We start from the raw sequence: 25,787 nt of genomic DNA on the forward strand, positions 1-25,787 counted from the left end.
ATGCCATTTGCAAACAAGGATAATTTTATTTCCTCTTTCTAATTTGGATGCCCTTTCTTTTTCTTGCCTAATTGCTCTGGCTACAACTTCCAAATTATGTTGAGTAAAAGTGGCAAAAGTGAGCATCCTTGTATTATTCCAGATTTTAGAGGATGTTTCAACTTTTCCATGTTTGTATAATGACAGTTGTGAATTCATCATAAATTTGTGTGGAAGTATGTTCTGCCTATATCAGATTCAATAGCTTTTATCACGAAGGAATATTGAAATTTATCACATATTCTTCACGTCTATTGAGGAGATATGGTTTTTGTCCTTTTGATGTTTGATATGCATATGTTAAACCACCCTTGCATTCCTGAGATAAACCCACTTAATCATGGTAAATAATCTTTCTTGATGTGCTGTTAGAATCAGTTTGCTAGTATTGTATTAGGAATTTTGCGCCTATATTCACTAGGGATAGCTGTCAATTTTATGGTTGTTATATTCTTATCTGGTTTTGAGAGCAGGGCAATACTGGCCTCGTAGGAGTGTGAAAGTATCCCCTTGTCCTTTACTTTTTAAGAAGATTTTGAGAACTGGTGTTAGTTGTGCTTTAAACGTTTGGTAAAATTCAGCAGTGAAGTCATCAGGTCCTGACTTTTATGATGAGAGAGATTTTCTTCACAGAGGAGGGCACAATATAATTAACGTCACAGAAATTCTTTTAAAAAGATCATAAGGGACTATTATGAACAATTATAGGCCAACAAATTTCAGAACCTAGAAGAAATGGATAAATTCCTAGAAACATAACCTACCAAGATTAAATCAAGAGGAAACAGAAAGCCCAAGAAAAACAAAAACAAATGAGATGGAGTTAGGAATTTAAAAACTTCCAACTAAGAAAAGGTCAGGAACCAAATAGAAGAAACCTGTGAATTGGAGGCAGTGAAAACAGGCAGCTAGAGGCTACTAAGGGTAAGGAACAACCAGATTACTTTGGGTATTACGGACCATGTTAAGGATTTTCTCTTTATCCAAAGCCATTGGTATGATGCCACTAAGAACAGAATTTTTAAAACCATTCTGTTTTCTGAGTGAACAATGGGTAAGGAAAGTGAGATGGAAGCACAGGAGCAGACGGATCTCGGATTTGAGGATATTAGGATAATCTGGGGCTAGGGAGATAGCTCAGTTGGTAGAGTGCTTTCCTCACAAGCACGAGGCCCTGGGTTCAATCCCCAGCACTGCAAAAAAAAAAAAAAAAAAAAAAAGAATGACTGTTAGGATATTCTGACAAATAAATTGTGGTGACTTTCACTAAGGTGATATAGGAAGAAGTAAACAGACTCAAATACATTTTGAAGAAAGAATTGGTGAGATATTGTATTTGGGGGGTAAGAGTGAGACAGTGGGAGTTATCAGCACAAACAAGCTTGGAAATTAAGCAGAGGATAATGTGGCCATAAAGGGAAAAGAGAGAATATGTTGGAGTTGGAGAAAGGGGTGCTTTGTCATAAAAACTAAAAGTCTGAGAAAGGAAAAACTAGGGGAGAAACCTACTCTGAACGCTGCTGCACATAAAAACTGCACTGGGTGTAGAAACAACAGGAAGTACGGCCACAGTGATCCACAAACATCTCGCTTTCAGTGGCACAAGTCGACGTTTCCTTATCAAGGAGCAGCTGCCCATGCTGCATTTTTGCTTTCTCCTTCTAAAAACCAGATGCCTCCACAGGAATCTACTGACTCTAAGCCCTTGTTTGAGGCGTCAGATGTCTCTAAGTTCTGAGCTCAGTGGTAGGACCTCAAATATTTATTCATTCTATTAGCCATGCTTAGCCACCAGGTGCAGGCCATTATAAATATGACAAAATGTCCACAAAATACTATCTAAAGCAGTCTCCTCCCTCGAGCCTATAATCAATGGTGTAATTCAAGGCAAGGCAACAAAACAAATGGCAGGAACCCGGTTCTAGTTCACTGGCATGCTTAAGGACGTAAGACTAGTGGAGTCAGACTATGGAAATTAGCAAGGGTGAAGGCCCAGAATGACTGGCAAGGAAGAGAAACTGAGGGCACTGCCCTCACTCTCTAGGCAGCAGGACTGGTGACTCATCCTATGTTTATAAGAGCAGTGCGTTGTGACGTTGCGACACAGCTGAAATGTGCCTGTGAGTCTTCTGGTGCAGTTCCTGTTCTTCCCAGGTTTTCTCTCATGTCTCGGTAGGCTCTTGGAAGGAAACGTTTCCTCAAGATCACTCTTCTCTGAATAGATCTTAGCCCCTGTGTATTTCAAATCCTTGTGAAAGTCTTGAAAGATACTCATCTACTTGCAAAATCTCTTTTTCAAGTTCAGCAACCCCCAAGAATAATTTCTTCTCATGCGTCCTGCTGGGAGCACATGAACCCACTCCCTCCTCCCCCTTGATGGCAGAGCTGGCATCCCCTTTTCTCCAGAACACAGTCCTCTCCTTCCTCTACTGCACTGCTGCTACCACACCCTCTCCAACCACACGCTTTTGTTGCCTACATGCCTCCGTCTCAGCTACAGAATCAACTGCTTGCCCTGTGCTTCTTCCTCAAGCATAGTCTGTGCATAAAAGGGAAGCCACCTCTTGATTTGCAAACTTACTCACCAGCAGAGTACCCAAAATGTCCCCAACCTACACAGAGTCGGCACTGTGCACTCATCTCAATGGAGACAGTGGCATAAGGACAGGAAGGAGTGTCATCTAAAGCTCATCTGTAATGATTTTTAACAGACGACATGTGCGTGCATGCACACAGAGGTGGTCCTTAATACAAGGCCAAGTTCCCCTGGATTTCCTTCATGGATTCATTAACATTTTCAGTTTCTTTACTGAAAATTGTAAATGACAATTTAAAATAATTGTTTTCTATCTTAAAAATGTTCACTGGTTTACAACACATTGGTTTAGTGTAATTAAACTAATTTAGAGGCAAGGAAAAATTTTTATGGTCAAGAAAGGGAAGCACTGAGGTATAAAGGTCAGCATCTACCCAGCCAGTCTTGACCACTCCAGATTCAATGGTAACCCGTAAGAAAACGGCTCCATTTTAATCACCTCTCATTCTTCCCCTTCACCTTCCCTTCCTGATGGAGGTAAATGACCTTGCTTTTCCAGAGCTCTGTCACTCTCATTTGGACGCCATGGCTTACAAGATGGGGTCTGGTTCCTTACCACTCCTGATACTTTGGCTGTCCCTATCGAGGCCTGTGTCGGCCCAGATGAACCCCTGGTGCCTTCCAGACCAACAGTCACCTTGCTCCAGGTGTCAGAAAAACGTACTGGTAAGTTGTTATCCACCTCCTAAAGCACCTCCACATTTCAGAGAACATTTCACACAGAAGAGTTCAGAATCCTGGGAATCAGTCCGCATTTTATTTTACAGTACATTCATGTAAGTTCCTGCATTTCCAAGGTAACCAGATCACATTCAGGTTAGCACTGCTGGTAACAAAATCATACAACTTCCCTGGCTTCAAAAACAAGATAGGGTGATGCACATTAATACTTCTTTCCCTTTAATACTGCAGAAGATAATACATCATACACAAAAAATCTCTAAAATCACATGCCTTTTACAATCCAGTGTGAAGGCATTTTATGTTAAAATTAAGCCATATGGAACATGGGGAGAATAAAAGTTTCAAAGTTCCCTAACATTTCCGCCAATGTCATCTTTCTCTTAACTGCGAGGGGGAAGATTCGCTTCAGTGCCTTGGGAAGTGAGGGATGGGAAAGCAGAGGGTTATTTAATTCTGAAACTCATGGCTTTTCAGCCTACTTCTGTAAAAATTATTTAAATAACCTAAAATTTTAAAAAGAGTTAATATGAATAAAGGATAGTAACAGAGGAAGCACCTGTTCTGCCAGTCACTGATGGGAAATTTAAACTGCAGACATTTCACAAAAATGGAAAACCTGTATCACATTCAGTAATATGTAAATTCCCAAGATACATTTTCATTTTACAGTAATATGTAAATTCTCAAGATACATTTTTATTTTACTGAATGAAAACACTTTGATCCATGTTCTTCTGGTCTTGAACCGTTCAGAAAAATCCTCCATCTGTAAAATTTACTATAGGCCATCTTATATCGTTACCCATCTAAGAATAGAGCTGACCAATATACCAACCCTTACAAACTGAGCTATAATAAAGACTAAAACAAGATACGTAGGAGAAAAATCAGAAGTGTGGGAAAGCAAGAAGTTAGACTTGTTTGGGTCATGTTACTAAATTTAAAAATTTCATTATAAAATGGTTTAGACCCTGGTCCAACACAGCTGGAATGATGAGTTACTGAAGAGGCAAGTCCCCAACCAGAAAGACACCGTGCTTACACAACATCTTCCTCCTAGAAGTTCAATGTGCTTTAGGTAAAATCATTACTTCACTGTATAATTAAGTACATGATTCCGAATATCCTCAGACTTGCTGTTAACTCCAGTGACTAATGAGCCTTTGCCACTTGCTTCCAAGAATCTGTTGAGCCCTGAACTTACCAGGTTCTGAATAAAATCGATATGCATATTTGTTGATCCTGAAAGAAATCCCACCCTTTTCAAGGCAGAAAAATATGATGGAAGAGGGAATAAGACACTTTTTAAGAAAGTCACAAAACATCTTATGAAAAACCAGAGCCAGTGCATATTTTACAACCCCTGAAGAAAGCCCCCTGTAGCAGTGTGGGCAAAGGGAGCAGTGATGTCTTTGAAACCAGAGTGACTTGCAGCTAACTGCCTAACAGTAAATTCACAGAGTAAAATGCAGAATAAGTCGACATATAACCAAGGTTTACATTATATCTAGAAATATGTTTTATGCTTTAAAAAAATTGCAATGCACTCCAAAAAAATTTTTTCTGATAATTCATGTACAACAGAAGGCACTGTTATCCGCATAAATCCATGGATTCTGCATGGCAAAAACCTGAGACCTGCAAGTCAATCCAATCCTCTAAAACCCGCCTTGGGCTTTCAGCCTTTGGAGCATATGGTTTGTCCTTTTCAATGCAATGATTCTGTTTTTCTTTGATTTCATACATTACAGTAGCTTGTGAAAATATATATTTCAGGGTAAGAAAGGTCAAAGGGGAAAGGGAGAGTGGATAAAAGTACTGCCTAATGCCAGATGGTAACTGGTGCAGCAGGAGGGCCCTGAAAAGCAGCCCCCAAGTTCTCCCCTTGACTCTCACACTCCCTTTATGAAACCGTGAAATAAAACACAGCGATGACATCTGGTCAGCTGATGTCCTTCCTTCAGTTGTTGCCTGGCACAGTCCCAAAGTTAAATGCAGAGAGAACTCCTTTGTTTTCAAAGGTGAAGCCTCCCTGTTGTTCAATCTTCTTCTTTGCCTCTAGCATTAAAAAAAAAAAAAAAAAAAAAAAAAAGAGGAAGAAAACAGAAGAGTCCTTAAGGTACAAAGCTGGAAAGAATCTCAAAAGAGTCAGATTCTTTATATACTTAAAACTGAAGAAATGTGACTTATGGTATTAGTTACCTGGCCAAACTGAATGCCAGCCATTAGCAGACCCACATCAATAAGTAATTATGTTTAGTATCACAGAAAAACTGTTTGCTACAATGAGTGAAATGAAAACAAGTCTCAAGCTAGATTCTAATAGTTTCATGGTCTCTACTGCTGAAAGGGGACCCGACTTTTCATAGCAGGAGGGCTGATACCAAATCTGAAGATCTAAGTCTGTGCAGAAGAACCAGAATTCTATACTCTAAAAGCCAGTTCACAGTGTTTCCTACCAAAATATTGTTGTGATCACAAAATCTTTTCCACTGCTAATCTAGAAGCAACCATAACAATCTCAACAAAATAATCTCTTTAGCTTAAAAACTAAAAATTAATAAGAGTCACCAATACAGAAAGCTCAACAAACATAAATGGAGAGCATTTGTTATGGTTTGGATTGTAAATGTCCCTCAAAGGCCCACATGCTAAAGGCTTGGTCACCAGCCTTGGTACTATTAGGAGGGGGTGAAACCTTCAAGGGATGGAGCCTAGTTGGAAGAAGTTAGGTCAATAAGGGCATACCCTTGAAGGGACTATTGGGGGTCTTGGCTCCTTCCTTTCTCCTTCTTCCCAGCCACCTTGGTGAGCAGGTTTCCTCCACCACACACTCCTGCATGATGTTCAGCCTCACTATAGGCCTAAAAGCAACAGGGCTAAGTGACCATGGACTGAAGCCTCTGAGATAAGCCAAAATAAACGTCCTCCTTATAATTTTCTCAGGCATTTTGTCACAGCAACAGAAAGATGACTAATGTATTATTTCATTTCCAGGAATATAAGTTCCTTGAAAGAATTCATAAAATGTTTTTGGTCCACCCATGGTTAAGATGTTTAGGTAGGTGTCCATCTGATTAAGTCTCCCTCAGCAAGATTCATGCTAATCCTTACTTGTAACTCCAAAATAACATATGGATGTGAATGGGAACACCACTAATAAACACATTTTTTTTCTCCCACTACTGGGGATTGAACCCAGGGCCTTGTGCTTGCAAGGCAAGCACTCTACCAACTGAGCTATATCCCCAGCCCAAATAATAAACACACTTAATGGACAGGTTTTTGCAGATCTAAGATATTAGGAATGATTAAAAAGAACATAATAATGACAATTCCTCATTATCATAAACGGTTGGTCTCTAAAAATTCAAAAAGCATATTTGGGTGCCCCTTAGCTCACTTGAAAAAGGCACATTATGACACATGACATCAATGTGAAAATGACTGGCTGACCTGCCACTGTCCTTCGGTGCTCTGCCAATGTGTACACCTCCTGCAATGTTCTCTTCTGGTCCTCACTGAGAGGTGCTAACAGCAGTTGGTACCAGGCAGCATCTCGATTCTGCACAGCTGTTGCATTTCAGGAGTGTATAGGAGAAGGAGAAAAACATAAGAGTCCAATAACAACTATTATCTCAGAGAAAAATTCATGATCAAATTACAATAAAATTATTTCAGATAATAAGGGGATGATGAAACTTAAAGGAATAAGTTGTTCTTCTTTCTAAAATTTTATGAATTTACGAATGTTACCTAAAATACAGATCTTGGGACACACACACCTGTACTCACTTGTTACCATTTTCCTCTAGAATTTTCATACTACCTACAGTTTCCGCTAGATTCAAATCTATATGTTTTGGCAAAATCTTCACCTACACCTAGGATTCAAATCTGTATGTTTTGGCAAAATCTTCCCCTAAACCTAGGATTCAAATCTGTACATTTAGGCAAAATCTTCCCCTTAACCTACTGAACTTTTCCACTTAGATAGCTCATCTCAAATTCTACACAACTAAAACCAAATTCAATACTTTCCTTCCAAACCCTATTTATCTCCCTATTTCTATCACTAGTTCTATTAGTCTCCCAGGCAACCATCCCAAGCCCTTACCACCTCTGAACATGCTCTCTTCATGTCCAATCCGTTGAGTCTTGTCTCCTACCTATAGGTTTCTTTCCATTAAATCCCATAGTCTACTCCAGGGCCCTATTACTCCTAATTTAATAAAGCAATCTCATAATGTTTGGTTCCCTCAGCTCTTTTTAAACATTATCACCTGAAAACTCCCCTAAGGTAAACTATCACATCCTAAGGTCAACCCCCTTACAGAAAACCTCAACAACACTCCATTGGGGAATGGTGTCCAGAATTCAAGGCTACTACAATCTGGTCCTTTTTCCCTCCTTCACAGAGACTTTCAGCAGTGGTCATTACAAACTGGTCCAAAGCTGGATGCCTAACCATCACTTGAGGAGTGTTTTAATAATACCATACATACTGGGCACAGAGGCACACACTTATAATCCCAGCTACTCAGAAGGCTGAGGTAGGAGGATCACAAGTTTCAGGGCACCCTCAGCAATTTATTGAGACCCTGTCTCGAAATAAAAAAATCGAAGGAAGTGCAGATGTGACTCAGTGGTTGGGTTCATTCTCTAGTGCCAAAAAACTAAAATTAAAAAAGGGGTAGGGGTATAGCTCAGTGGTAAAGCACCTCTGGATTTAATTCCCATTACTGAAAAAATAAAAAATAAACTACATATTCTGAGACTCCACCCAAGACCTAAAAGCTTCCTTGGTGACTAGGGTACACATCCATGTCTGGAAAAAACTATCTTGGTACACATCTTCATAGGTCCATCTCCACATTTATACTTTCGTTTTCCTAATGCTTTGGAATGATATTCCCTGTACTCTTCCCCTCTAAATCCTGTGAAATTTCAATAAAAACATGGTAGTTTTTATCTTCATCAATGGTATTTGTAGCAACACTAAATGATGCCAATATATTATGCTAGTATTGTCCCCGTTAGTAAAAATATTTTATATACAAGCATATCCACTTTAATTTATAAAAAAAAAACTAGAAATAATCCTAAATGTCCAACAGTAGAAATAAGTTATATTATAATACAATCACAGAAATACCAAACCATAAAAGAAATAATATACATTAGTGGGATTTTCTTCATTATAATGTCTTTAATAATTTTCTAAATATTATCATTGGTGTATCATTCATTTTTATTCCATAAAAATTTCCATTTCCCATTTTTATACTAGTTTATTGGTCTTACTCATTTGTAGAAGGCTTTTGGATATGGTGCACCATACATTTAGTAAATATTTTCTCCCGATCTTCAATGAGTCCTTGAACTATATTTATGCGTCTTGCTGTACAAAATTGGCAAACTGCTTAAGTAGTAAAGAGCTACTCTCTGTTTCCTCCCACAGGGACTATGAATTACTAATAGGTTTACGCCATCATTTTTAAGCAATATCACCCGAAATACTTCATTCCTTTCTGTAAATGCTTGCTCCCTTTTTGCCTAGAGGATCAACAACACATTTGCCCGGAATAGATTTTGTGAGGATAACCCACAGGCTCCCCCTATTGCTTTCCAATGGCAAAAGATGCTAGGACTGAGTGATGAGAGCTTCTTTATGCTAATTCCTTTCATTTTGCATATGTATGGTGTTTCTACAACAAAACATTAAAATTTTAAGAGTCTATCCCAATTTTGGGTCAGATCCCAAAACAAGTACCAGAAATATTTTCTAAGAAATAGCTCAAGGTTCAGGGAGTAAAGACATACTTAACAGAGCTTGTGTAAAGAACTGATATTCATCCACACTATTGTCAAGATCAAGTGGAGTGCTGAACCCCTCCAGGGCAGTTTCTTCCAGCACTTCTTCATCCCAGTCGTCCTCCTCTTCCTCCTCATCTCCACCTCTCCCATTATTTGCCTGCATGGCTTGAGCAGCTACATTTGTATCCTCCTCATCACTGGAAATCTCCTCTGTAGACCCATTAATTATTTAAAAGGAATCAAAATATGCAAGGGTAATACATAAAATTCCATGAAAAAAAAAAACTATTAAAAATTGTAGAAATGGAAAAACAATTTATATAAATACATAAAAATAAACCTTATCCTTACTCTAGTTTGATAATGGAGAATGGTTTTATCCTTCTCACTGAAAACAATTTCCCTAGAACTGAACATTGTTAATATTATACTACAGTTGACTCATTAATTTGAGAATACTATTTAACTGAGAATTTCCCATAATTTTTTGTCAATTAAAAAAAAAAAAGACACCAAATGATTTTGCAATCAATATACATGTTTTAAATAACAAAGACCTCCCATTGAGAATTCAGGTCTCTCATCAACTAAACAGATTAGGAAGTGCTCAGAAGTACCAAAATGAGGAGGTCATTTCCTCTAATAGAAACAGTAAAAATGTAAAAATATAAAGAATAATAAAGTAGTCAGCTCCATGTGGCTTGAAAAGTTAAAAGCCAGATTATACGTGACCTATTTTCAGCGATCTGTTCCAAGTGGTGAGTATTTTAACTGAAATACTATAACCAGAAGTCAGTAAATGCAGAACAAAAATCAACATAAGAGGAAAAACCTACAGTAAACCCTAACCAGGCAACATTCATCTAAAACTAGTTCCATAAAACACAGCATACTGAAACAGGTGAATTAAACTACAAGATAGGGATAAGACAAGAAACCATAGTTTTGGGCCAGACATGTAGTGGGGAGAAATGGCAAAGGTATAATTACAAAGATAGCAAGAAATACCTTTGCTAGTTAACAATTCTACACTTCAGTAGGAAATTCAACAAGTCTGGGAATATTACTAGAGGAATCTCCTTTAAGCCATATTAGTTATAAGCCAATAAATAGTAAAGTAAGAAATTAGAAAGAGAACATAATGAAAAAAAATTTACAATCATTGCTTAGCACCCCCCCAAAAAAAAAAAGAGAAAAAAAAGAACTTCTAGAAGAAGCTTACTTCAAAAGATCTCAGAAATCAGAAAAACTAGAAAATTTTGTAGTGAGAATCATAAAAGGTAGTTTAAAATTCCTTGTATATAAACAAACTGGGATACCGGTTAAAACAAAAAGTAAGTCTACACCTGCCAAAATCACAAAGTTTAGCATCAAAAATAGTTTTTTTATGTTTTCTGGGAAGAATTCTGATTTTTCTTAGCTAAAGATAAATGTATGTTTCTAACCAGAAGAGGAAAAACTCCACTCAGAAGTGGATAGTACTACTTTCTGGGCCCTAGCAAGTAGTTTTACGATCTCATTATTAAATAAAATGTCTAAAATATTCTTGATATTAACAATCTTATTCTGACTTTAGATTGATCAAATTACATTCATTTCTGTACTTTATTCTAAATGTATATTTAAACCACAAATATATCTCTCACTAATAATTTTGGAAGATGAATCACTTAACAATCTTTTTTGTAAAATCAATCTCCACTGTTCTTAATCTAGTGTTTCACTTAATTCATGGCTGCTGCATTCATTGAGGCTTTTAGCACTAACAAGAAAATAAAACGCTCAGTTGCTAACTCGTATCCAGACCATATGATTCTGTTACAAATACATTTACCAATGTATCACAACATCCATCAGGTTCAGGTTTAAAAAACATTAAGTTTACAGTTTTAAGAAGTACACAAATCTATTATCCCACATGATATAATTAACAAGTCAATCAAGTCCAAAATATATGTTAAATGTTCAAGCCAAAAAATGTAAATCTGTTTAATGATGCCAAACAGACTAAAAGTCAAAGAAAACAATGCTCAAATCAAAATCTAGCACCGCAATGAGTACACGTTACCATTTTCTTCCATGTCAACTTTCTCTGCTTTTGAGCGATCTTCCCGGTTTACCAGTTGCCTAGTAGCACAGACCTGCTTTAGGCCAAGGAAAAGGAAAAGTATTGAAGGGACAATCTGTCCCACCACAGCATCTACTGCAGGAGGTCGATTTTGCAATTCAAAAAGGATACTCAGTCCTATTATACACATCTTTCGATCATGATGCCTGCAAAATTTCAAGGAAAAAAAATGTAGACATGAGAAATGCAATAAAGGACAAAACCCAGAGAAATTACAGAAAGAGATGTCCAAGGTATACTCTAAGGTTTATTCATTGGGATTGTACAGAAATATCTCATTTTGTACTATATGAGATCCTACATTTAAAAAGGTTTTATAAATCATTATCATTAAAGACCCATGACAGTCTGCAATTAGCATGGTGAATCTTGCTGTAATACTAACATGATTGATTACACTATGTCAGTATAGCATTATACTCAGATAATGCTATATCTGAGTGTTGGCATAATGGGTTTTGCTAAAGCAGAAAATTCTTATACAATGGAAATCATGGAGTTCCCCAGACTCTTCTCCCATTAGACTGGGCCTCAAGGTTTCTTGGCACAGGCACTCTACACTAACCCCAGGTGCCAAAAGCTGTTTCAAAAATTCAACATCCAGTAAACTGAACTTAATGGCTCTAAATAAATCTAGTAGCATCCTCTGCTATAAGACGGGATAAGGAAAATTTAATTCTGAAGGAAAAATGTTTGACCAATTTATATTAGATGTATTTTTTATAGTTTCCTTTAAGTTATTTAAAACTAAAGATACTAAGAATTAAAGACTATTATATTAGTATAACCACCAAAAATTGCAAGCATGAACAAAAAAAAAATTACTGTGGTTTAATTCATTTAAAATGAGATTATAATATAATGAGCTCATGAATACTTTACAAGCTTCTGTTATTCCTCATTATTTGCATTGCTTGCTTCATTTGAATTACAAATGGTCAAGTAGTATGACATAACAGGAATTGTACTTGACCTGAGGGCTTTCTTATTCTTGTAGTACCAAACTAGTAGTCCACACCAGGTGACAAGTGGATCATAGCAGAAAAGATGTTTATCAAGTGGGCCTCTAAAGAATCCAAGGAAGCACTTTTCAAGGATACCTAGTCTATGCGACAGCTGAGAAAGTCTTTATCTTTAAAAAACTGCTCATTCATGCTGACAAAGATATAAGAATATCAACTGCATAACTTTGCATGAACAAATCTCTCCAAATCTTTGTCAGAGATAACTTCTAGCACAATTTCTTTTTGAAGAATGTTTTTCCCTTCGTTTTAAAAATAAACCTCAATGAGGGTCAAATTCCAGGCTCCTACAAATAAAAAACAGGGATAGCATCTTCTAAATATATTCACTCAATCCTATTCTACCATCCTAACGTAGGCCTCCACCATTACCCATCCACATGGTAGTGCACTGATCACTTCTGAAGTGTCTACTCCCCTCAGCAAGTTTTTCTAAATAACTTACAAAACTTAAAAAGAGCACTAGTTGTTCCCAGTGTTTTAAAACAAATTAAGACAGCAATCAAGCTCAAATTCTAACATAATATGGTCATCAACATGTTTTGAGTGACTTGAGATGGGCATTTAACGACAACTTGTGACCTCACTTTTCCTGTGTTTGAACACTGCCCCCCTCCCTTTTTTTTCTCATAATGCTGAGGATTGAACCAGGGCCTCATGCATGCTAGGCAAGCATTCTACCTGAGCTATACCCAGACATAATTTGGGTTTTTTTTTCTTTGTGGCATTGGGGAATGAACACAAGGCCTTATACATGCTAGGCAAATGCTTTACCACTGAACTACATTTCCAGCTCCTATGTTTGAAAACTGGGAGAGAGTTTCACATAAAGCCAAACTTTCCTACTGGGACAATATCTAAGCTAAAATTAGTAATCTTTCTGACCACATTAGAGAACAGGCTCCCTTGAGAGCTGCAAAGAGCTAAACATCCCAGGACAGCACGCTATATCTTTGGCAGAACAGGCACCCTCCTTAGAAACCTGACTCCATTTAGAACGTTTGCCCACAGACACTTAATAGTCAGAGCACTTAGACACTTAATTCTTGCTGCCTAAAGATACAATGACACACAAAAGTCAAAAACAAATGGGAAGGGTCTGGGGCTATAGCTCAGTGGCAGAGACTTGCCTATCATGTGTGAGGCACTGGGTTCAGACCCTAGCACTGCATAAAAATAAACAAAAAAAGGCCTTCTATCCATCTACAAGTATAAAAAAATTTTTTTTTAACTAGGAAGAGGCTACATCTACTTTTTGGAGCCTGAATTCTTTCTACTAGTTTGTATTGTTGAAACACATTCTTAATATTCTAAAAACTAAACATCATGTTACTAATACACCAAAAATAGCTCCTATGATATGAAAATTTATTTTGCACATGGTATACTATGTATATATTAAAAAGTATACTTCCCAGAAACAGAAAATCAGTATTAAGTCCAAAAGGCACACATACCCAAGAAAATAATCTGTATCATTCATCCACTGGTTTATAAACTGTACAGTGATAGGTCCAGGATTGTGAGGCAACTGAATTCGCTCTAAAGTATGTAGCAGCAAATCAGGGTTATAGTACAAGGCAGCAATTGCGACTTGAAGACACATGGTACGGAGCTCACTAGTTTTGACCCCTCGAGTTAATCTCTCCAAAACAAGTTGAACAAAGAGGGGAATGCACTAGGGAACAAAAAGAAAAGAAAAGTCAACCATACACAGAGCAACCAAATAACTTACAGAAAGTTATTTGCTGGCAAAGAGTACTACCTATAACTAAGTCTTAATGACAATAAAATGTTTGCTTATTTAAATTAGATATTCACAAGATTTATAAGCTCATAAAACCCACAGAAATTAAATAGGCAAACAATAGTCCTTCAGCAGTGCCAGGAAATCCTCTTTCTTAAGTGCACACTAAAGTTCATGAAAGACTGTCCAGTGAGAGTGCACAAATGGTGACAATAACCCATGCATGGACTCAGTTAGATAAAATGATGAAGGTAGAATTTTTCTTTGATGAATCAAATTGCAAATAAATGATTAGGACTAAAAAGTATGATACTCCCAGGATGTCTCTTGAAAAAATTTATTGCATGAAAGATGAAAATGAAGTGGTGAACAAGCTGGGTGCAGTTGCGCACACCTGTAATCCCAGTGCCTCAGGAGGCTTAGGCAGGAGGACGGAAAGTTCAAAGCTAGCCTCAGCAACTTAGTGAGGCTCGAAGCAACTCAGTGAGACCCTGTCTCTAAATAAAATACAAATAGGCCAGTTGTTTATAGAGCCCCTGGGTTCAATCCTCAGTACCAAAAGTGGTGAACTCCATACATTAAAATAAAAATCATCTGATTCCAATTCTAACTCTATATTTATTTCTTACTTAGACATAGAATATTCCTGGTCCTAATGTAATAGCACAACACATATGATTAAAAGTATATTAAAAATTATTACCATGGTCAAATAATTAGTTGAGAATCAATGAAACCACAATGGAACTAAGTCTGAAAAGCTCTTTTTGAGAGGTTTTAGAAGAAAAGTTTCATTTTAACTAATATTTACTAGTACATACAAAGCCACTAGGAATACAAAGAAATCTTTAAGTTTTAAAACTAGTAACACTAAAATACATAAGGACAAAACTGATTATGGAGACAGGTTGCACAAGTTATATGAATCCACAAATAAAGCACCATACAACTGCAAGAGGAGCGCAGAAGAGCTGCGGATACCACTGTGGAGAGAGATGCAGGACATGCTGCCAAGTAAAGAAAGATAGAAGAAAAACAGGGACAAGATACTGCTGTGTATCTAAGAGGCAAGGAAAGAATGAATTTAAAGTGTGGGATGGGGAATTGGAATAAAGGTAAAAGGATTAGGGATGGAGGCTACACTTCTCTGAATAAACCTTGTTTTATAAATTAGACTTCAGAACTGTGTATATGTTCTATATTAATGTTTTAAAAAAGCAACCCCTAAAAATTAAGACAAATTGAAGTAAATGAAAAAAAAAAAAAACAAATAGGAATCATAATGACTTTAAAATTTAATGATTTGACTATATTTTGACTACATATATTTATATTTATATATTCCTAGAGTATGGACATCCTTGGGTGAAAAGAGCTACCAAAAAATCTTGAACTGTAATATTAATCACATGTTGATGATAATATTGATATAATTATTCTGAGACTATTGTATCATTAGTGGAATAAAGCACATGAGTAATTATGATGACAACCACAATTTTTGGTGTGGTAGATAGGATCAATTTGGTTAAGTAAAAACAGCAAAGCCCTGAATTTGAATTAGAAACATCTATGTGTGTCTATGTGCAATAATGATGCACAGACTAAAAAAAGAAAAAGGTATGTTAGCTCTTCTTCATAGAAACAATGGCTAACTCAATATTGGTGACTATCTATAAATAGCAGTAAGTTATATAATAATTACATATGAATGTTAATATATAACTGATGTATATCGATATACAAATACATCAATGACATACTACATCTACATACAGAGAGAGCATACACATGAATGCACAATGAATATCACTATGCCCAGCTTATAATCTTGAAATACCATTTCCCAGGGTGGGGCAGTCTAGGATAGGAAACCTCTAAGATGAGCCTGGAATACTTTGTCCTACCAGATAATAAGGAAACTACCAAAGACTACCAGAGTCTAGTCAAAAGGACTCATATGACAAATTCAAGAGGTTCCCACTTGCCAAAGTGGACACATCTTTGTATATGTGGAACATATTCAAACACCTCAAGCAAATATGAATCCATAAGTTCATAATGATACAAATCAACATAATGAAATAAAAATAACAATAAAACACTTCACTGGTCATCTCTAGATGTCAGGAAATAAAAGTATTATCTTGAATTATAGCAAATGAGGGGAAATAAACTTTCTTAGGATAATCTGATAATTTATGAGAAAACATTTCTATTTATAGAAATAGTTCACATAATTAATGAAGAAGGAATGGTAATTAGAATATCGCTTTGAACACCACCAACCTCACAAGATGAGAGACAACTGGACATACTATGCCTGGTAGAAAGACACACCACCATTCATAACATGTTCTCAGCAAAAAGTCAAACCTGAATCTGACCCCAATTCTAAATTTAACTACCATGTGACAGGAAATTCAGAGAAGCAGAATGCCAAGGTGATATGTTAATGCACTGTCTGTTCACAACCATTAGACAGACTCTGGAGTCCTCAGCTTTCTGATATAAAATTCTCAAATACTAACTTCCTGGGTCCTTCTACAACCCAGATTTAGGAGTAGAAAACTACTATTCCACATTACAGATTCTTGCTTACTGACTTTAAATGAATCTATACAGATAAAAATGATCCTCTTATTCAACTCTTCATTACCTACCACACTGCTCCAAACTGAAATTTCCATTTTTTCCACCTTTTACAGTTCTTCCTAATTTACGGATAGACAAAGCCAAGATAGGCCAGGAGTTCACCGAGAAAGTCAAGGAAGGAAACGGCCAAGAACAACCCTCCTGGGGACAAGGCAAATCTCAAAAGAACCTGAAAACTAAAAATCAGTCATTACAAATGCTTAAAGAATAAAGGAGGATTGGGATATAGATGAGTCTAGAGTGCTTGCCTAGCAATGTGAAGGCCCTGGGTTCCATCTCCAGCACTGTGAAGGAAGAAGATGAGGAAACCATTCTTAAAGAAAGCTTTGATTACAAAACCTTAAATATAAAATACAATAAAAACAGACATTATTAAAAAAAGAAGTGAATGAAAATTCTGAACGTAAATAGTATGAACAAAATGAAAATTCCACTAAAGAAGCTCAACACTAGGTTTGAAATGGAAGAAGAGAGAATTAGCACACTTAAAGACAGAGCAATAAAGATCATGAAATCCAAAGATCGGAAGAAAAAAGGGAAGAAAAATGTCCACAGCCTCAAGGAAATGTGGAACATAAGCACACTAGCATATGTGTAACAGGAGTACCAGAAAGGAGAGGAGAGAAAGGGGAGAAAAATACAGATACAACAGGTGAAAACGTCCCAAGTCTGACAAAAATAATCTGCACATATGAGCTCACAAATTTCAATTAGGATAAAGGCAAAGAGAGTCACACACATCCATGTCATAGTAAAAACGCTGAAAGACACAATCTCCACAATAGCAGTAAGAGAAAAACATACATCATAATGAACAAGGGAAAGCCAGTAAGATTAACATCTGTTAATCATTGTTTCTTTCCAGAAACAATGGAGGCCAGAAGCCAGTGGGATAGCATATGTAAAATATTGAAAAAATTGTTAACCAAAAATCTACCAAAACTACCTTTTAAATATGAAGGAATAACTTTTCTAGCTACTCTTCTGACAGAGGATTAATATGCAGAATATATAAAGTACTCAAAAAATTTAACACCAAAAAAAAAAAAAAAACACCCACCAAAAATCAAATAACTCAAATGATAATTGGGAAAATGAACTAGACACTTCTCAAAAGAAGTACAAATAGCCAACAAATATATTTTTAAAAGTTCAACATCTTTATCAACTACATAAAAGCAAATCAAAACTATACTGAGATTTCATCTTATTTCAGTTAGAATGGTAACCATCAAGAATACCAACAATATCCAGGCACGGTGTTATACAGCTACAATCCCAGTGGCTGGGAAGGCTGAGGCAGGAAGACTGCAAATTCAAAGCCAGCCTCAGCAATTTAGCAAGGTGCTAAGAAACTTAGTGAGACCCTGTCTCAAAATAAAATCTAGAAAGGGCTGGGAATGTGGCCCCATATTTAAGCACCCCTGGGTTCAATCCCTGGTAGAAAAAGAGTACAAATGATAATAAATGCTGAAGAGGATGTGGGGAAAGAATTAAACTTTTACAGTGCTGGTGGGATTGTAAATTAGTACAACCGCTATGGAAATAGTATGGAGGTTCTTCAAGATTAGGAATGGAACCGCCATATGACCCAGCTATACCACTCCTATTTATCCTAAAGAATTAAAGTTATACTAGAGTGATACATGCATACCCATGTTTATAGCAGCACAATTCACAATAACCAAACTATGGGTCAACCTAAGTGTCCCTCAATGAATGAATGAATAGACAAAGAAAATGTATATACGCACAATGGAGTTTCATTCAGTCATAAAGAAGAAAGAAATTATGTCATTTGCAGGAAAACAGATGGAATTTGAGACCACTATGTTTAGAAAATAAGCCAAACACAGAAAGTCAAAGATCATGTATTTTCTCTAATATGCAGAAGCTAGAGAGATAAAAAGAAAAGAAAGGTGGGAGTGGATCTCATGAAAATTGAAGGGACATCAGTAGAGTAGAGGAAAGGGAATGGGGAGGGAGGAGAAGAGGTATAGGGAAATACTGGGAAATGATATTGGTCAAATTACATAACAGACTTTCTGTATCATACTGAAATTGTGTGCATGTACAAATATGAAATAAATCCCTCCATAATGTACAACTATAATATACCAATAAAAATATGGAAAAAATAAATATCCCTTTAAAAAACAAATATGAAGGCATACTCAGATAAAGAAAAACAGAATTCATTGCTAACATAGCTGCATTACAATAAGTAATAAAGGAAGTTTTCAGGTTGTGAAAGCAAATAACCCAGATGGCAATTCAAAGTTACACACACACACACACACACACACACAAACACGTGCCCATGCACATGCACACACAAACACAGGCACCAGTGAAGACAGCACACACAATATTTATTTGACTTTTTTTTCTTTACTGTTTTTAAAAAGGAACTGCACAAAGCAAAGTATATCACGATTGTATTGTCGGGCCTATGACAGAAATGTAGTATATTTGACATTAATAATACTGAAGAGGTAGGAGGAGCAAGGTTATATTGGAGCAAGGAAATAACACCAGATGGTAACTTGAATCCACAGGAACAAGTAAAGATAATCAGAGATGGTAAATAAGAAGGTTAATTTAAAAAACCCCAATTCCATACACCAAGAACAACTTTTCTATACATACATACTTTGTTACCTGTTGGTTCTCAGCTTCTTTAACAGATGTAAAGTTACAAAAATAATTAAAAACAATGTATTGTTGGGGTTTTAACATAAAAAAATATGTAATAACAGTGCAAAGAGAGAAGATGGAAGAGTCAGATCAGACTATTTCTGCAGCTTACTGAAATCGTTACTATTAATTTGAAATAGATTCTATAAATCACCAGGAAAAAAATATTAAAATGAAAAGTTTATAAGCCTGTCAAATTTTTAAAAAATCTTCAGCTACACCAACAACTCTGGATCCTGGCCATGATATTTGCTGTAAACCCCATGGTAAAGGGAGATCAGGAAGAGAGAAATATTTAGGCTGACAAGATGGTCTTAAGTTTCTCTGTCCAATTTTCTGGCCTATGCTTACTTCATTTAAGATGGAATCTCTCACTGGACTTCTATGTGAATCAAATGAACAATCACTATTTATATCAAACACTACTTTAGTCATATCTTTAAAATTTTTAACATCCAAAAAAAATTTAAATAGTGAAAAAATATAGAGCAACCACTAAGAGAACAAAAAAGTATAGTGAAAAAAATAATTAGGTCCTCCCATCACAGACAGACGCCAGATGCTGAGCCCACCTGCGCAGCCACAGCCCCCCCCCTACCCCCCGCAACTCTGCGAGTCCTTGGTGGGGCTCCCCAGCTTCTTTGGAGGCTGATACAGGCATTTTGAATTATTCCTGAGGGCATGGCCACCATCATTGGAAAGGCGACTCCTTTCCTGAGACACCTACAGGAGACTGGAGGCCCTTTAACAGGTACCTGTATCTACTCACTTACATCCTACACCCTTCCCCATCCTCTTTGTTCACCACTAGAAATACTGTAAATAATAATCGAACTCATCCTGTTTATTACAATAATGTTAAAGTCTAGAGGGGCTGTCTGGTTCAAGGCTGCATTTTCTCTGTTTTGGGTGCTGCTAATATTGATCTGCCCTTCAAAGGAGAGGTCCTGGAAAACTGCAGGGTCACAATAAGCCTGCAGTAGGGAAACTTCAGTACCTCTGATCTTCACTACTAGAGGGGAATATACAAAAACAATATGAAAAAACAGGGGAAGAAAGTGTCCCTAACAAACCAAGATGCTATTTTGATAGAATCCAATGACAGCATGGCAGTAGAAATGACAGAAAAAGAGTTTAGAATCTGCATAATTAAAATGATCCATGAAGCAAAAGACGAGATAAGAGAGCAAGTGAAGACAATGCATGATCACTCAAACAAACAGTTAAAAGAGTAAATGCGGGAAGCAAAAGAACACTTCAATAAAGAGAGAGAGATTCTAGGGGGAAAAAAAAAAACGAAATACTTGAAATGAAAGAAACATTAAGCCACATTAAAAACTCAATAGACAGCATCACCAACAGAATAGATATCATGGAAGACAGGATCTCGGACAATGAAGACAAAATATTTAATCCTGAAAATAAAGTTGAACAAACTGAGAAGATGTTATGAAGTCATGAATGGAACCTCCAAGAATTATGTGATATCATGAAAAGACCAAATTCAAAAATTATTGGGATTGAGGAAGGCACAGAGATACAAACCAAAGGAATGAATAACCTGTTCAACGAAACAATATCAGAAAATTTCCCAAACCTGAAAAATGAAATAGAAAATCAAATACAAGACTTATAGAACACCAGATGCACAAAATTACAACAGATCCACACCAAGACACATTATAAAGAAAATACCTCACATACAAAATAAAGATAGGATTTTAAGGTTGCTAGAGAAAAGCATCAGATTACTTATAAGGAGAAACCAATATGGATATCAGATTTCTCAGCCCAGACCATAAAAGCTAGAAGGTCCTGGAATAATATATTTCAAGCTCTGAAAGAACATGGATGCCAACCAAGATTCCAACACCCAGCGAAACTAACCTTCAGATTTGAGGAAATAAAATCTTTCCACGATAAATAAATATTAAAAGAATTTACACAAAGAAAGCCTGCACTACAGAACATTCTCAGCAAAATATTTCATGAGGAGGAAGTGGAAAACAACAATACAAGTCAGCATAGGGAGGAACTACCCTAAAGGAAAAGCCAATCAAAGGACAAGTAAAAAAAACCAAAAATAAGTCAAAATGACTGGGAATACAAATCATATCTCAATAATAACCCTGAATGTCAATGGCCTAAACTCAATAATCAAAAGATATAGACCAGTAGATTGGATTAAAAAGAAAGACCCAACAATATGCTGCCTGCAAGAGACTCATCTCATAGAAAAAGACATCCACAGACTAAAGGTGAAAGGATGGGGAAAAACATACCATGCACATGGACCCACTAAAAAAGCAGGGGTCTCCATCATCATATCAGATAAAGTGGAATTCAAACCTAAGTTAGTCAGAAGGGATAAAGAAAGACATTTGACACTGCTTAAGGGAAGCATAAAACAGCAAGATATAACAATATTAAATATTTATACCCCAAACAATGGAGCATGTATGTATCTCAAACAAACCCTTCTCAATTTTAAGAATCAAATAGACCAAAACACATTAATAGAGGGGGACTTTAACACACCACTCTCACCACTGGATAGATCCTCTAAACAAAAACTGAACAGAGAAACTACAAAACGAAATAATATAATCAATGATATAGACTTAATGGACATTTACAGAGTATTTCATCCATCATCAAGAGAATATACTTCTTCTCAGCAGCCCATGGATCCTTCTCCAAAATAGACCATATGCTATGCCACAAGGAAGCCATTAGTAAATAAAAAAAAAAAAAAAATAGAGATACTACCCTGTATCCTATCAGGCCATAAAGGAATGCAATTAGAAATCAACAATAATATAACAAACAAAAACTACCCCTACACCTGGAGACTAAATAATATGCTATTGAATGATGCAATGATAACAGAGGACATCAGGGAAGAAATAAAAAAATTCTTAGAGGTAAATAAGAACAATGACACAGCAAATCAAAATCTCTGGGACACTCTGAAAGCAGTACTAAGAGGAAAGTTCATTGCATTGAGCTCATACATTAAAAAAAATAAAAAGTCAACAACTAAATGACCTAACATTACATCTCAAAGCCCTAGGAAAAGAACAGATCAACACCAAAAATAGTAAAAGACAGGAAATAATTAAAATCAGAGCTGAAATCAATGAAATTGAAATGAGAAAAACAATTCAAAAAATTGACAAAACAAAAAGTTGATTCTTTGAAAAAGTAATAACAAAATTGATAAACCCTCAGTCACACTAATGAAGAGGAGAGAGAAAACTCAAATTACTAGAATTAATGATGAAAAAGGAAAGATCATGACAGACACCACTGAAAAACATAATTAGAAGCTACTTTGAAAGTCTATCTATATTCCAACAAATTAGAAAATATCAAAGACATTGAAAAAATTTTAGAGACATATGATCCTCCCAAACTGAATCAGGAAGACATACACAATTTAAACAGATCAATTTCAAGCACCAAAATAGAAGAAACCATCAAAAGCCTATCAACCAAGAAAAGCCCAGGACCAGATGGATTCTCAGTCGAATTCTACAAAACCTTTAAAGAAGAACTAATACCAATCCTCCTCAAAGTATTCCAGGAAATAGAAAAGGAGGGAATACTTCCAAATTCATTCTATGAGGCTAGTATCACTGATACCAAAACCAGACAAAGATTCATCAAGGATAGAAAACCTTAGACCAATATCCCTGATGAACATAGATGCAAAACTCTGTAACAAAATACTGGCAAATCACATACAAAAATATATTAAAAAGATATGCCCCATGATCAAGTAGGGTTTATCCCAGGGATGCAAGGTTGGTTCAACATCTGGAAATCAATAAATGTAATTCATCATCTCAACAGATTTAAAGTTAAGAATCACATGATTATTTCAATAGATGCTGAGAAAGCCTTTGATAAAATACAGCACTCCTTCATGCTCAAAAATAGGAATAGTAAAAACATACCTCAACATTGTAAAGGCTATCCATGCTAAGCCCAGAGCCAACATCCTTCTTAATGGTGCAAAACTGAAAACATTCCCTCTAGAAACTGGAACAAGACAGGGATGTCCTCTTTCACCACTTCTATTCAACATCGTCCTTGAAACACTTGCCAGAGCAATTAGACAGACCAAAAAAATTAAAGGGGTAGAAATAGGAAAAGAAGAACCAAAGTTGTCACTATTTGCTGATGACATGATCCTATATTTAGAAGATCCAAGAACTCCAATAGAAAACTTCTAGAACTCATAAATGAATTCAGCAAAGTAGCAGGATATAAAATCAATACGTGTAAATCGAATGCATTCTATATAGAAGTGATGAATCCTCTGAAAGAGAAATTAGGAAAACCACTCCATTCACAATAGCCTCAAAAAAATAATACTTGGGAATCAATCTAACAAAAGAGGTGAAAGACCTCTACAATGAAAACTATAGAATACTAAAGAAAGAAATTGAAGGAAACCTTAGAAGATGGAAAGATCTCCCATGTTCTTGGATAGACAGAATTAATATTGTCAAAACGGCTATTCTACAAAGGTGGTATACAGATTCAATGCAATTCCTATTAAAATCCCAATGACATTCCTCATAGAAATAGAGAAAGCAATCATGAACATCATCTGAAAGAATAAGAGACCTTGAATAGCCAAAATAATCCTGAACAGGAAAACTGAAGCAAGAGGTATCACAATACCAGACCTTAAACTATACTACAGAGCAACAGTAACAAAAACAGCATGGTATTGGCACCAAAATAGACATGCAGACCAATGGTACAGAATAGAAGACAGAGACCAACCCACATAAATATAGTCACCTCATACTAGACAAAGGAGCCAAAAACATACAATGGAGAAAAGATAGCCTGTTCAACAAATGGTGCTGGCAAAACTGGAAATCCATATGCAGTAAAATGAAATTTCACACCCTGTACAAAACACAACTCAAAATGGATCAAGGACATAGGAATTAGACCAGCGACCCTACATCTAATAGAAGACAAAGTAGGCCCAGATCTTCATCATGTTGGCTTAGGATCAGACTTCCTCAACAAGATTCCCAAAGTACAAGAAATCAAAGCAAGAATCAATAAATGGGATGGACTCAAACTAAAAAGCTTTTTCTCAGCAAAGGACACAATCAAGAATGTGAAGAGAGAGCCTATAGAGTGGGAGAAAATCTTTTCCACACACTCTTCAGACAGAGTACTAATCTCCAAAGTTTATAAAGAACTTACAAAACTTTACACCAAAAATACAAAGAACCCAATCAATAAACGGGCCAAGGAACTGGAGAGACACTTTACAGAGGAAGATATACAGGTGATCAACAAATGAAAAAAGTGCTCATCATCTCTAGTAATTAGAGAAATGCAAATTAAAACAATTAAGATTTCATCTTACTGCAATTAGAATGGCTATTATCAAGAACACAAGCAATATGAATGTGGAGAAAAAGACACACTTTTACATTGCTGGTGGAGTTGCAAATTGGTGTAGCCGCTCTGGAAAGCAGTGTGGAGAATCTTCAGAAAACTTGGAATGGACCCACCTTTTGACCCAGTTATCCCACACCTCAGTTTATACCCAAAGGACTTAAAATTAGCATACTACAGTAATGCAACCACATCAATGTTTTTAGCAGCTCATTTCACAATAGCTAGTTTGTCGGACCAACGTACATGCCCTTCAACAGATGAATGCATAAAGAAACTGTGGTATATATACACAACAGAATGTTATTCAGCCATAATGAAAAATAACATTATGGCATTTACAAATAAGTGGATGGAATTGGAGAATATCCTGCTAAGTGAAATAAGCTAATCTCAAAAAAACCAAAGGCCGAATGTTTTCCCTGATAAGTGGATGATGATATATAATGGGGGTGGGAGAGTGAGAGAAGAATGGAGGAACTTTAAGAAGGAAATGAGAGGGAGGAGGGTATGAAAATGGTGAATGAGACAGACATCACTACCCAATGTACATGTATGATTACATGAATGGTGTGAATCTACATTGTGTACAACCACAGAAATGAAATGATGTACCCCATTTGTGTACAATGAATCAAAATGCAGTCTGTAACAAATTAAAAAATAATTTTAAAAATATAAAAAATTAAAAGAAAAAGTGAAAAAAGAAAAAAGTAATTAAAGACATTAAGATGTGACATTAGAAAATATTTACTTAATTCAAAATAAAAGCAGTAAAGATTAAATAATGGGAACAAAAACACATGAGATACAAAAAACTAAAATAGACTAAATCCACATGTAACAATAACAATATTGAATGTGACTGAATTATAAAATCACAAAGTAGAGGAAGTCAGATTGGATTTAAAAACAAGATTCAACTATAAACTGTATACAGAAAACACTTTAAATTCAAAAGATACAGTA

The 25,787-nt window shown here is 36.1% G+C and overlaps 1 protein-coding gene across 3 annotated transcripts in view; it reads right to left on the minus strand.

Moving 5' to 3' along the window:
* Positions 1-3,370: 3,370 nt before the first annotated feature.
* IPO8 (importin 8) overlaps positions 3,371-25,787 on the minus strand; it is an 81,620-nt gene continuing 59,203 nt past the window's right edge. For 2 of the 3 annotated variants that reach the window (XM_079139304.1, XM_079139303.1), the window contains 5 exons: positions 13,744-13,964; positions 11,205-11,410; positions 9,143-9,346; positions 6,776-6,892; positions 3,371-5,377 (listed from right to left, as the gene is read on the minus strand). In XM_079139304.1, coding sequence (XP_078995430.1) covers positions 5,280-5,377; positions 6,776-6,892; positions 9,143-9,346; positions 11,205-11,410; positions 13,744-13,964 — 846 coding nt within the window. In that variant the 3' untranslated portion in view covers positions 3,371-5,279. The remainder of the gene's footprint in view (positions 5,378-6,775; positions 6,893-9,142; positions 9,347-11,204; positions 11,411-13,743; positions 13,965-25,787) is intronic. The other variant, XR_013763749.1, reaches the window with a different exon arrangement.

The sequence above is a fragment of the Sciurus vulgaris genome (assembly GCF_902686455.1).
Source record: "Sciurus vulgaris genome assembly, chromosome: 5".
Lineage (NCBI taxonomy): Eukaryota > Metazoa > Chordata > Mammalia > Rodentia > Sciuridae > Sciurus > Sciurus vulgaris.